Here is a 12,941-nt window from a genome sequence, read left to right on the forward strand (position 1 = left end):
AGAGAATTAAATAATGGCTCCTATTGAATATCTTTTGTTCGAAGAACCTACCGGGTATGGTATCTTCAAAGTGAAATTGCAACAGGATGATATCGGATCTCGTTTGAAGGAAGTCCAGCAACAGATCAATGATTTCGGCTCTTTCACTAAGTTAGTTGAGTTGGTTTCTTTTGCTCCTTTCAAAGGTGCTGCTCAAGCTTTGGAAAATGCTAATGATATTTCTGAAGGTTTAGTCTCTGAACATTTGAAAGCTTTGTTGGATTTAAATTTACCAAAGGGTTCTTCTAAGAAGACTGTTACTTTGGCTATTTCTGATAAGAACTTAGGTCCATCCATTAAAGAAGTTTTTCCATTTGTTGATTGTATTTCTAATGAGTTAGCTCAGGATTTGATTCGTGGTGTTAGATTACACGGTGACAAATTATTGAAAGATTTACAACCTGGTGATTTGGAAAGAGCTCAACTTGGTTTGGGTCATGCTTACTCTCGTGCTAAGGTTAAGTTCTCTGTTCAGAAAAACGATAACCATATCATTCAAGCCATTGCTCTCTTGGATCAATTGGATAAGGATATCAACACTTTTGCCATGAGAGTGAAGGAATGGTACGGTTGGCATTTCCCAGAGTTGGCAAAGTTAGTCCCAGACAATTACAAGTTTGCTAAACTCGTTCTATTCATTAAGGATAAGGCATCTTTGAACGAAGAATCCTTGCACGATTTATCGGAAATTTTGGATAACGATGCTGGTATCAGTGAAAGAGTGATCGATAACGCTCGTATCTCTATGGGTCAAGATCTTTCTGAAACTGATATGGAAAACGTTACCATCTTCGCTAAGAGAGTTGTCTCCCTTGTTGAATACAGGAAACAATTATACGATTACCTATGTGAGAAGATGCACACTGTGGCTCCAAACTTGTCCGAATTGATCGGTGAAGTTATCGGTGCTAGATTGATCTCTCATTCTGGTTCTTTGACCAATCTTTCTAAGCAAGCTGCCTCTACTGTCCAAATCTTGGGTGCTGAAAAGGCATTGTTCAGAGCTTTGAAGACTAAAGGTAACACACCAAAGTATGGTTTGATTTACCACAGTGGTTTCATCGCTAAAGCTAGTGCTAAGAACAAGGGTAGAATCTCTAGATATTTGGCTAACAAATGTTCTATGGCTTCTAGAATCGATAATTACTCCGATGAACCATCTAACGTTTTCGGTCAAGTGCTAAAGAAACAAGTTGAACAAAGATTGGAATTCTATGCTTCTGGTACCCCAACTTTGAAGAATGAATCTGCTATCAAGGAAGCCATCGAATTGTACAATAAAGATAAGCCAGCTCACGAAGAAGAAGTGGATACGACTGAAGTCTCCAAGAAGAGAAAGCTAGAAGAATCTAACGATGAAGAAGACTCTGAACAAGAAGAGAAGAAGGAAAAGAAGTCTAAGAAGGACAAGAAGGACAAGAAGGACAAGAAGGAAAAGAAGGAAAAGAAGGAAAAGAAAGAGAAGAAAGAGAAGAAGGATAAGAAGGAAAAGAAGAGTAAGAAAAATAAGGATTAGGTTGTGTCAACTTTTCAATCATTTTCCGAAGATTGATCGACTTTATTATTATTTTTTTTCATCATATTTCAGTTTAAACTCGTCACTTTACATTTAACTTTTCACTTTTACATTATTAAGTCATTCCGGTTTCTCATAATTATAAAGCTCTTAATTGCACCTTTAACGCTCCTACTTGTATCCTAAGACAATAAGGAAAACCTCGTGTCTACAAACATGCAACTCATCATTTAACCATTGTTACATATTACATCTGTATATCACCCAAATCATATTTTAATTAGAATACTAGACAATTATCGTCACTAAAAAACAGAACGGGTGTAATCCCAATATTTGATTAAAGACACGTTAAATATATAACCCGCCTTGAGTTGTGGTACATTCGTCAAGTTTCCAAAGCTTTAAGCATTCCGATACATAGTACTCTGTCTGTGACGGGTACGAGCAAAGTAATTTCGACATTTCATCTACTAAAGCATCAACGGTAGGGAAATTATATTTCTCAAAACCAATTGGACCCTCAGAAGGCACAACAATAACTTTGAGTTCCTTCCTTGGTAGAGCTAAAATGAAATTGGTGATAGAACCGGTAATAAATTCGGGAGGGACTAAATAGGACAACTGTTTCAACTCTGTTATTTTGTCCGAATTTACTAATATTGTTATATCCTTAATGTCTCTAAGCAATTGTGCTAAATTTCTAGTCATGAAATTCGTTACAATGGCTGGGTATTTCACTTCATTCTCATCGATTATTGCGATCAAAGTATCCTCTAACCTCCATAAATTGTAATGTATCACGAACTGTTCCGTAGAATTTATCATATGTTCTTCTGTGTCATACATTCCAGGTACGGGTTTCATTGATTCCCATTCGTTCATGTTTGATAGGGTACCTGAGATGATACCTATATGTACCAAATTGATAATACTCTTAGGAAGTAGCCACTTTAAGGATGTAGGCAAGACAATGCAATGATTATAAGGCGAAATATCCAAAGATTCAGGTTCAATTGTGACCGTTGGCGTAGTTTTGTTCACCAAAGAATATGGATCGGATTGGACCACTGGGTCTATCTGATGTCTTGGTACTTGATCATTTTGCCATTGCTTGAACTGTACTTAGGATTTAAAAGGATTAAATGATGGTTAGTATGGGACTGCTGAAGCTTTAAATTGGGAAACAAAACATACCGTAAGCATTATGCGTGTTTTGAGCAATCACTGTGTTGAGGTAGAGTCAAAATGAAGTAGAAGCAGCTCATTCAAAGTTTTATCTTCTTGTTGGAAGTGTTTTGCCTCAATATGAATCTGAAAAGAACAACTTGATTATTTCAATTCAATTAATGAAGGAATGTTTAAGTGATGAGAGCAGAACAAAATACAAAGAGGAACAGGATACTTCGGGCTGTTGAATCGCTGATTATAGAACTTTATTACTGATACACACCGATACACATAAATACTATGTCTGCTGAAGAGACCACACAGAAATATACAAAGCTACAGGGCGAGTTAGAAGAACTGATCGTAGCTAGACAAAAGCTAGAAACGCAATTACAAGAGAACAAAATCGTCAGCGATGAGTTTTCGAGTTTGAAAGATGATGCTACTGTGTATAAGTTAACCGGTGGTGTACTTCTGCCAGTGGAACAGTTTGAAGCAAAGGGGAACGTTGAGAAGAGACTCGAATTCATTGAAATCGAGATCAAACGTTGCGAGACCAACATCAAATCCAAACAGCAAGAATTGGAAGTTGCAAGGAGCGAACTTATGAAATTACGTTCTCAGCAGCAGCAGCAGCAGCAGCAGTAGCAGTAATGAGTTTAGATAGATGGATGCATGCTGTCTCTTAGTCATTTCTTAGAATGTGTATATGCATATATATGTAATCATACAATGTACTTACGTTACTGAGAGTAATGGGATCCCCATCATCCTCTGGTAATTTGAGATTTTGCCAAGTTAATAGAGCTTAGTAAAGTGAACCATAGGTACTCCTCCGTGTTGTTGTACATGCTACCCAATTGGCTCACTTTGTTCAATTTCGATTGAGCAAACTCCATAGTTTCTTGGAAATTATGCGATTTATCCTGGGCCATGAACAGTTCCGAAGAAACGTATGCCGTCGAAAGAGCGATTCTTTTAGAGTACCAAGCGAAATCGTTATGGTCCTGTTCATTTGAATAGAAAATCATATCATCAGTCAACTTATGCAACTCAGACAATGCGGTAGAAGCCAAAAATTCTCCAGGAACGGACATTATAGACAACAGCTGTGACAAATGAGGAGCTACATGTTCATTGAGTTTCAACCGTTGCAAGAATAAAGTCTTCAAATCTGGCAAAGGTTTATCGGAATCCAATGGTAAATCTGTAATCAACTGGTTACGCTTTGATACTAGATGGAATTTCACAAGTTCAAGCACAGAAGGTGACACGTTGAAAAATGATGGCGAATTAGAACTTCCAAGCACTGAAAGGTATGAGGATCCCATTCCCAATTCATTCAAAGATTGTACAATAGCTCTTTCGTTAAATCCGTACTGTGGGACATGTTTGTTCAATGCGTTCGATAACACCTTGAATTGCACTGAATCGGTGCCATAAGTCAAAGGTTTGATAATCTTGGGCAAGGCGTGTTCCAAGTTATTTGGATGATAAAGACGGGTGAACACTCGGGACATGATACAGGGTGATTAGATGGCGAGGTTGAGTATGAGATGGTGGTAGTGGTACTTTACAATGTGGATACCGGTACTTAAAAAAAGAGTGTGTCAAATGGCATTGGGTGTGTCAAATGAATTTTTATCACAATGGACACAGGAAGCACACATACAAAACACAGACAAGAGCGTTTCTAAGCTTCGTTGATGATTGTGAATGTTCCTGTTATGTAGGTTGCATCACAGCACTATTGAGACTGACTGTCAAGACACTCATATATATATATATGAGTCACGTGCACTCACGTGACTCGGATCGTGATTCCACCTACCATCTCTCTTCGAATGTCCCAATACGGTAATCTCCGAGTTCCACAAGAGTCCGGTAAAAGGATGCATGCACAAGACCCGAGATGAGTCGGATTTCGAGAGGCATCTCAGATGCCTTTGCCATCACAGCTCCGGAACTATAAACCACATCCAGTCATCGCTCTCAGTTGGAATTGTATTAGTAATGCAATTGGAAAGTTTGACAAGATGAGCTAACAGAACGTGAAAGAAAAGAAATCCGGCCATTTTAAGGTCCGATAATGGAGAACAATTAAGCAATTGAAGGTCATTGACAAGATTGTTGGAGTATAGAACATATAATCATAAATATGTATATATATTTACAATATCTACATGATATTTTATCCAGTCCATGGTATTTACAGTATATATTTCAATATCAAAAAATGAAAATCAAGAACTTTTAATCAGTTTAATCACAATTACCTATTCTTTCCCTTGTGATATATCTGAAAAAGCGATTGCAATTGGTTGTATACTGTTATATTTACCAGATTGAATCAATTGATTGAGAAAGTATCGATCGTATTAGTGTATTTACAATGACTTCTGCTACTGCTGGTAAACCTATTGAGTGTGTTGCTGCTGTTGCCTATGAAGCTGGCAAGCCTTTAACTGTGGAGAAAATTATCGTTGATGCTCCAAAGGCCCATGAAGTGCGTGTTCAAGTGACTCATACAGCTGTATGTCACACTGATGCTTACACTCTGTCTGGTGTCGATCCAGAAGGTGCGTTCCCAAGTATCTTGGGTCATGAGGGTGCTGGTATCGTTGAATCGGTTGGTGACGGAGTCACCAACGTTAAGGTCGGTGATCACGTGGTCTTATTGTATACTGCGGAATGTGGTAAGTGTAAGTTCTGTAAGAGTAACAAGACCAACTTGTGTGGTTCTGTGAGGGCCACCCAGGGTAAAGGTGTGATGCCAGATGGTACCACTCGTTTCCATAATTTGAAGGGTGAACCTTTGTTGCATTTCATGGGTTGCTCCACTTTCTCACAGTATACCGTTGTTGCAGATGTTTCATTGGTGACAATTGATCCAAGTGCTCCGTTATCCAGCGTGTGTTTGTTGGGTTGTGGTGTCACCACTGGTTATGGTGCTGCTGTTAAGACTGCTAACGTTCAAGAAGGCGATACCGTTGCTGTGTTTGGTGCTGGTACTGTTGGTTTGTCAGTGGTTCAAGGTGCCAAATCCAGAGGTGCTTCCAAGATCATCGTTGTCGATGTCAACGATCAAAAGAAGCAATGGTCTATGGATTTTGGTGCGACTGGTTTCGTTAACCCACTGAAGGACTTGAAAGAGGGAGAAACTATCGTTTCAAAATTGATTGATATGACCGATGGTGGGTTGGATTTCACCTTCGATTGTACCGGTAACGTTAAAGTGATGAGAGATGCTTTGGAAGCATGTCATAAAGGTTGGGGTCAATCAATCATTATCGGTGTCGCTGCAGCTGGTGAGGAAATTTCTACTAGACCTTTCCAATTGATCACCGGTAGAGTGTGGAAGGGTTCTGCATTTGGTGGTATCAAGGGTAGATCAGAGATGGGTCAATTGGTGACTAGTTACCAAAAGGGTGATTTGAAAGTCGACGATTTCATTACTCACAAAAGACCGTTCACTGAAATCAACAACGCCTTTGAAGATTTGCATCATGGTGACTGTTTGAGAACAGTTCTAGACTTGGCTAACTGAGGAGCTTTAGTCTAAATTTGTCAACCTCTTTCTCCACTTATAAATAAACACGTAGGAAATCATTTCATCTCCGTATACCGAGTTTTATAATCCTTTATATGCCGATGTCGTTGATTTAGACATCAATCTGATATGTCCATAAAATATTGTTAATTGACAAGAACTAATGCCTGAGATACGGATTCCTTTGTTTTTCTGTTCCCCTTTTATAGTTTTATAACCTTCAAAGTTCAACTTTGTACAGTTTGATGCCTTTAAAGACTTTTAACGTTAAAAGCTGACAATAAAGAAGAAAACAATGAAAAGGGTTCATTGAGTACCATTTTCTGACTCGTTGTGTACCAGAAAGCTTGGAAATGTCTTCCCTCGTATGTTTCCATAATGTGTAATATCTAGATATATTAAAGTTTACTTAAACAACCCACTAAATTAAACCCTTCCAGTGACATTACTGCTCCAGTTAGGTTCGCTGGAACTTCTGCCATTCAATGAAAGTCCAACCCCGCTGAACGAAGGCACTTGGCCTGATACGTATCCTGTCGTATTCACATCAGACATGTTGTGAACGTTTATCCGTCCATTTTGATGATATATAGATGAATTTTGTAGTGACGGTGTCACAGACATATCATCGTGAGATACAAGTTTGTTTGACGTAGCAGCATTTGATGTAGCATTCGTAACAGTAGCATTATTACTGTTGGCAGAAACATTGGCTGTCTTTGGACCACCACAACGTAAGCAAACGACGTTTTTTGCAAAATTATGGTATGTACAGTTCGCACACTTCCAATCACCAGCTCTGAATGGTACGTTGCTCCCGTTGGACATGGGTCCCTGTTGTTGCGCCTGGTTTTGTATATGCTGGTGTGATTGCTGATGCTGGTTTTGTAGTTGTGGGCCACGGTTTGGATAGTTGAACCGACGGTTTGCGGTATCTGACATTTGTAGCTTCATCTTTTGAGTAAGATCTTGCGCAGATGCAGATGTTAATTGACCAGAAAGTGAATTTAGAACAAACTGCTGTTGCTGCTGGTTCTGTATATTATCATTATAGTCCGCTGTTTGTGGGGTGGACGTTCTAGCTTTGTACCCATGAACACTGTTTTTATTATAGTTGTTTCCATTACTCATTTGAAGAGCACTTGACATTGGGAAAGAACAACGGAAACATGCAGTACGTCTTTGGAAGTTGGAGAACGAGCAAGAGGGACAAGTCCAATCCCCAGGCCTTGGTTTATTTTTCGATTGAGGGAAAGCAGTCAATATCTCTTGTGCTCTATCAAGCACCGAATTACTTGAAGGTTGAATCTCAACAACATGTTCCACCACTCTTGGCTGTTTGGTGTTGGACATATTGGAAAGGATGCTCCGCCCGTTCAACGTAAGTGAATCCAAGGCTTCTTCGTGTGCCTGATATACTACGAAACCTGAGATTGAATCCTGTTCGTCAACGTAAAGGTTATTATTTGTGGACCAATTGTTGTTCACGTTTGATGTATCTTCAACGACGTTCTTTACTGTCCAGAACCCGACTGGACGACTGCCAAATTGTGCAAACCATGATTCCAACTCTGATTGGGTAGTATCTGGCGGTAGATTGTTCATGTACAACACTGTAGATTTCTCCAGTAGGAAATTCTTAATGTCAAGGTATGAATCGAACGGATGCGTCAACACTAAGGTTTGGTCATTATCACTTGTACAATTCCTATGCAATTTGAATAGAACTTTCTCACACTGTTGGATTGACGGCAATGTTTCGAACGAATTCTTATCGATGTTTACTTGCTCCATACGCTGATCCGTTGTTGACTTGTTATCAAGATCTATATTCAGAAAAACCAATAATGCATCAATACTTTTTACGAGTTTGTGTTTATTCCTTTGGGTTGTGGTGTTGGTATTGGCAACATTACCACCTCCTCGATCTGTACCTTTTTCGTACTGTTCTGGATGATTACGGTACCACCTATCCACTTCCCTCCATAAATCAAATACTTTAGGATGTTGCAAAAACGATGGCAACAACCAACTCTCATCTCTTGCTTGCCTAGACAATGTGACTCTTAGATCCCAGGTAGAATTCAATGAACACAATACGAACTCTTCACCAGCAACGTTTTCCATGACAGCATTCTCCATACTTTGAATGGTGTTTTTTAATGAATGGGTAGCATCAATAGAATGTCTTCTGGCTTCTTCCCAGATCGGTTTTAACGTTTCCACTGAAATGATCTGATATGCAATAGAAGAGATCATTGTATGATCTTTCGGAGCTTCCTCCGAATAAACCGTTTCACACTCGAATAACACATAAAACATAGTGTTTGAGAATGATTCTTAAATTTATATGACGGTAATGGACTCTTTGCGAGAGTTATAATGTACAGGTTCGTCAATGCAATGATATTTTATGATCCATAAATAAATTTAAAATACAGAATAATACTCAGAAAACGCTCTGGATAAAACCTCTTTATAACTAAATAGCCGATGTGTACACTGTATCCTGTTTCAGACCACTTAACGGTTGTCAGCCGGCTGCTTTCACGATGTATTTTTACCTCTTAATCACTTGTTTCTAACTCATCTCATCTCATCTCTTTCCACATTGAAAAATTTCACTTTTAACGCTGTACAGACAGAAATCATTCAAATTTGTGAAGGGAATTGCCTAACAAGGGCGAATTATGTGCGGTACGACACTATATGGTTTGCTTATCCGGTTGGGAATCAACTATATTATCAATTATATTGGTAACTACTATTAAATATGATATACGGAGAGAAAGGGAGAACAGATTATTCTTCTGAAGTAGATGGCTCATCGTGATCGTCCTCTTCGTCCTCTTCGTCCTCTTCGACAGCTTCGTCAGCTACACCATCGTCCAATTCGTTTGTTACACCCTTTTTGTGCTGTTTTAACCAAATCTCTTGCCATGCAATGATACGATCGACGTTTTTGTCCATCTCTTCAGTTGTGTCACTTTGCAATTCAACAACAATCTCTTGAGCATAACTATCATGCGCATCCTGCAACACCACACCCATAATTTCTGCATCCATGTTCTCCTCAATCTTGGCATTGTGGTAGCCTCTCTTGTTTAATCTATCGTAAAGTATACCGTTGTCACATCTCAATACCACTACTAGATCTACTAATCTCTCTGGGAAAACATCATTGACGTGCCAGTCTATTATACATCCACCTTTCCTTAGCAAAGGCTCAAGTTCATCGAGTAACTTATCATCATCGACTATGTTAGATTTACGCGCATCGTCGTACCCATCATAACAGTCATGTTCTTTAGCAAAATCGCTGATGTTGTAGTAAGTGTATTCTGGTAATCTTCTAGACAAAAGCTCGCATGTGGTTGATTTCCCACACCCAGGTGTCCCACTCACAATGATATTAGGCTTGAATCGAACAGGTTCCATCTTTCCAAACTTAGAAATTCTATTGAAATCGATCAGCAGCGCTTTACTGATGATCTCTGCATCCAAAACCTTGTCAGAACTTATTCTTCGCTCTTTCTATATATCTGATCATCTCTGGCTTATTACGTTTTTTTCAGTATTTCATTCACTCAATGAAATGTTAAACAGTTGAACTTATGAAGATGAACAATCAGTCGAATTTAGAACAGTATTTAAAGCCTTCAAGCCACTAGATATACCATCTAAGTTTATCTGATTTGATCTTTTTTTTGTTTCTGATACACTCCAGTGAAAAGATTGAAGTGTGGGGCCATTAATAACGTGTTTTTGAACAGAAATAATGGAGAAATACGGTTTGAAAGACCTTGTGCCGGTATTAAGGCATGACCCTACATACGATGCGAACATGACGCTTGGGATAGATTTGAATTCATTATTGAATTCGCTAGATATAACCAAGGATACAAAATCGCATCATTGTCTGGATGCATTTGAGTCACCGTGGGTAGAAACGTCAAGGAGTGAAGTACAGCCGACGTTCTTTATACCTGAATCGTTCAAGAACATAAAGGGAATGCTTGGTACAGACCAAGTAGAGTTTACCAGTGTGAACAGGGATCAGCCACGTATATCACTATTACAAGACGAGACTTTGTTTTATCTTTTCTACAAGCATCCAGGTTCTGTCATTCAAGAGTTGACGTATCTGGAATTGAGGAAACGTAACTGGAGATACCATAAAACGTTAAAAGTATGGTTAACGAAGGACCCAATGATGGAACCAGTAGTGGCACAGGATTCAATGAGTGAGCGTGGATCATATGTGTTCTTTGACCCTCAACGTTGGGAGAAATGCCAACGTGACTTTGTCCTACATTATAATGCCATCATGTAGATAAGATTAAATAGTACAACTACGTAACCGGTTTTAGATAATGAAAACCACTTAATTATTATTGGTGAGTAAATATTTACATGTTATAAAGAGATTGTGGTTTATTAGAAGCGGTTTTACCAAGGCGGGGAATCCAGGTTTAACGAAATAAAAATATAATAAGTGAGACTTTGTACAGGAGTGCTTTAATCTCCTCTTCTCTGCATTCACAATTCAATAGCATGGTATCTCTTACCTCTGAAACCAGCGATGTACATATTGAATTGATATACTTCGTGAGGGTTGGTATCGTTCAATTCCCATTTAGTACTTCCAAAGACATTTGGCACAGGTTCCATCAACATATCGAGTTCAGATCCATACTTGTCCTGAACAATGCTTATATCTCTTAATAAATCTTCTTTTGAGAATCCAGTGGTGAACACAGCACATTTAGTTTGCATTAAAGCCTTCATTGTGTCACCCATCCAATATTCCTCAGTCTCTGGAGCAGCGAACCCTGGGTGGAAACAGAAGAACACATCGTTATACGGATCATATGGGAAGAAATCTTGTGCTTCATGGAACACATGGAAGAAATCTGTATGGTAGAACAGTTGCATCTTTTCATCGATTCTCTTGACAATGGTCTCCGTGGAAGATTGTACGTAAGATCTCTTTTCTCTATCGTAGAAGGATTCAGGCCCAACGAAGTGCAACTCTATGCTTGTATCTGGAATCAAATATTGTAATTGTTTCCAAACGTGACCCGGTAGCTGTGCTTCGGCACGAGTTCCAAGAATAAATATTCTGATAGGTGTATCCTGACCAGCTCTAAATCTACCAGATTGTTCTGGGTACAACGTGTAACGTAGAGCAGCTAACGACTTCAAACCTTCCAAAGTTATGGGACCCTTAGGGTTCAAAGAGTACGGAGAGTACTGGTGTAGCACAGATCCAATCGTGATTGGATAACTCAACATCTTCGTTACTGCAGCTAGCTGAAACTCTGTATCCATAGAATAAAACGAACGCGTGTAAAAGAACAAATCCCAGTTGCTCATGTTAACCATCCTATCATAGTCTTGGTCTTGTGGGAAATCAAACTCGGGAAATGGCCTACCCGATCTAAGATCATGCTCGTATATGTTAACTTTCTTCAATAACTCATATCTCTTGCTCTTATGGTACTCCGTGTCCTTTTCCCAGGCCTCTCTTGAATGGTGAGTGGGAATCCCTGATAGTGGGCATGTGAACTGGATATCCTTATGCGTCACTGGACATGTTGCCATGGCCTTAATCCTTGCTGCACGCTCGCGCAAATCGGGCGAAGGAGATTGGTCCCATGGATGGAACCTATTCTCTGGGGTAGGATCGTCCGGCGAAGCCGGAGGATCCAACCCCAAAGCATTACGAACGAACCCCATAATGGGACGAGTCATGGGCTTAGCCCGGTAAACCACTGGTGTTCTCGAAGCAAGCATCGTTATTCCCTTAGAATCAAACCAAAAAGAAATGAAAGAAAAAACTGATTAAACCAGAAAACAAAGGCGCAAAGATAGCTTAAACCTCTAGTACACTTCGCCTACTAAAATCTGATATCCGATACCTGATATATGATGTACTATTAACCAAAGAACACCGATTGTACCTTCTGAACTGCATCCACATCTCATGTCTCATCATATCAGTTCATATGATATTCGGTTTTCCAATCTTTAAACATCATCACCAATTGAAAAATTTCATGAGGTTACCCGGGCACTATCCATAAGGCCCAAAATTTTTCAGTCTTCAACATGAGAAGACTGATACAGACCTTGAAGAGTAAGAGGTGTGAGACTAATATATAAGAGGGTTAGCGAGTCTCTACCTGTGTGAAGGTACTGTTTTCAGGGAACCTTGTTTATCAAGACAATTACAACTCGAGGAGAGTGTGGCAAACGGACATGTTGAGAAGCATAACGACAAGACTAACGAGTCCCATTTCGGGTTCGTTGAGATGTCTGAGTGTTGCATGCTGCAACACTCAGATGGCAGTGCCAATGGGCATGCCAATGGGCATGCCCATTGGTATGACTGCTGGCATTCCAACTGGGTCTCTAGGACTCCCAGTACAGGAAAATAATCATATGACTGAGCCTATCGTCAGTATCACGGATCTAATCAAGAAACAAGAAGAGTACAGAATGGACAGTGTGATGAGGAAAAGGAGGACCAAGATGAAGAAGCATAAGCTTAGAAAGAGAAGAAAGAGACAAAAGGCCGAGAAGAGAAAGCAGAGCCAGGGATGATCACATCTCCCTTTCTCCGGGCAATCCATCATGTATATATATACGTTACAAGATTTATAA

At 39.5% G+C, this 12,941-nt stretch overlaps 10 protein-coding genes across 10 annotated transcripts; 5 read left to right on the forward strand and 5 right to left on the reverse strand.

Moving 5' to 3' along the window:
• Positions 1-13: 13 nt before the first annotated feature.
• On the forward strand, positions 14-1,555 carry NOP56 (snoRNP complex protein NOP56; the record flags this gene model as incomplete). Its single annotated transcript, XM_453608.1, has 1 exon — positions 14-1,555. The coding sequence occupies one exon, from the start codon at positions 14-16 to the stop codon at positions 1,553-1,555; it is 1,542 nt and encodes a 513-aa protein (XP_453608.1).
• A 351-nt stretch (positions 1,556-1,906) lies between these two features.
• Positions 1,907-2,761, reverse strand: PBA1 (Pba1p; the record flags this gene model as incomplete). The annotated part of the gene is made up of 2 exons (XM_453609.2): positions 1,907-2,674; positions 2,753-2,761. The coding sequence occupies 2 exons, from the start codon at positions 2,759-2,761 to the stop codon at positions 1,907-1,909; spliced, it is 777 nt and encodes a 258-aa protein (XP_453609.2).
• A 264-nt stretch (positions 2,762-3,025) lies between these two features.
• Positions 3,026-3,373, forward strand: YKE2 (tubulin-binding prefolding complex subunit YKE2; the record flags this gene model as incomplete). The annotated part of the gene is made up of 1 exon (XM_453610.1): positions 3,026-3,373. One exon carries the CDS (start codon positions 3,026-3,028, stop codon positions 3,371-3,373), a length of 348 nt encoding a protein of 115 aa, XP_453610.1.
• Positions 3,374-3,492: 119 nt separating this feature from the next.
• COQ9 (ubiquinone biosynthesis protein COQ9) lies at positions 3,493-4,245 on the reverse strand (the record flags this gene model as incomplete). Its single annotated transcript, XM_453611.1, has 1 exon — positions 3,493-4,245. The coding sequence occupies one exon, from the start codon at positions 4,243-4,245 to the stop codon at positions 3,493-3,495; it is 753 nt and encodes a 250-aa protein (XP_453611.1).
• An 872-nt stretch (positions 4,246-5,117) lies between these two features.
• SFA1 (bifunctional alcohol dehydrogenase/S-(hydroxymethyl)glutathione dehydrogenase) lies at positions 5,118-6,272 on the forward strand (the record flags this gene model as incomplete). Its single annotated transcript, XM_453612.1, has 1 exon — positions 5,118-6,272. One exon carries the CDS (start codon positions 5,118-5,120, stop codon positions 6,270-6,272), a length of 1,155 nt encoding a protein of 384 aa, XP_453612.1.
• A 429-nt stretch (positions 6,273-6,701) lies between these two features.
• On the reverse strand, positions 6,702-8,597 carry NRP1 (Nrp1p; the record flags this gene model as incomplete). The annotated part of the gene is made up of 1 exon (XM_453613.1): positions 6,702-8,597. One exon carries the CDS (start codon positions 8,595-8,597, stop codon positions 6,702-6,704), a length of 1,896 nt encoding a protein of 631 aa, XP_453613.1.
• Positions 8,598-9,077: 480 nt separating this feature from the next.
• Positions 9,078-9,713, reverse strand: FAP7 (nucleoside-triphosphatase; the record flags this gene model as incomplete). Its single annotated transcript, XM_453614.1, has 1 exon — positions 9,078-9,713. One exon carries the CDS (start codon positions 9,711-9,713, stop codon positions 9,078-9,080), a length of 636 nt encoding a protein of 211 aa, XP_453614.1.
• A 340-nt stretch (positions 9,714-10,053) lies between these two features.
• Positions 10,054-10,608, forward strand: CDC36 (CCR4-NOT core subunit CDC36; the record flags this gene model as incomplete). The annotated part of the gene is made up of 1 exon (XM_453615.1): positions 10,054-10,608. The coding sequence occupies one exon, from the start codon at positions 10,054-10,056 to the stop codon at positions 10,606-10,608; it is 555 nt and encodes a 184-aa protein (XP_453615.1).
• Positions 10,609-10,814: 206 nt separating this feature from the next.
• Positions 10,815-12,071, reverse strand: MSS51 (Mss51p; the record flags this gene model as incomplete). Its single annotated transcript, XM_453616.1, has 1 exon — positions 10,815-12,071. One exon carries the CDS (start codon positions 12,069-12,071, stop codon positions 10,815-10,817), a length of 1,257 nt encoding a protein of 418 aa, XP_453616.1.
• A 465-nt stretch (positions 12,072-12,536) lies between these two features.
• On the forward strand, positions 12,537-12,881 carry QRI5 (mitochondrial 37S ribosomal protein mS38 QRI5; the record flags this gene model as incomplete). Its single annotated transcript, XM_453617.1, has 1 exon — positions 12,537-12,881. One exon carries the CDS (start codon positions 12,537-12,539, stop codon positions 12,879-12,881), a length of 345 nt encoding a protein of 114 aa, XP_453617.1.
• Positions 12,882-12,941: the final 60 nt, after the last annotated feature.

The sequence above is a fragment of the Kluyveromyces lactis genome (assembly GCF_000002515.2).
Source record: "Kluyveromyces lactis strain NRRL Y-1140 chromosome D complete sequence".
Lineage (NCBI taxonomy): Eukaryota > Fungi > Ascomycota > Saccharomycetes > Saccharomycetales > Saccharomycetaceae > Kluyveromyces > Kluyveromyces lactis.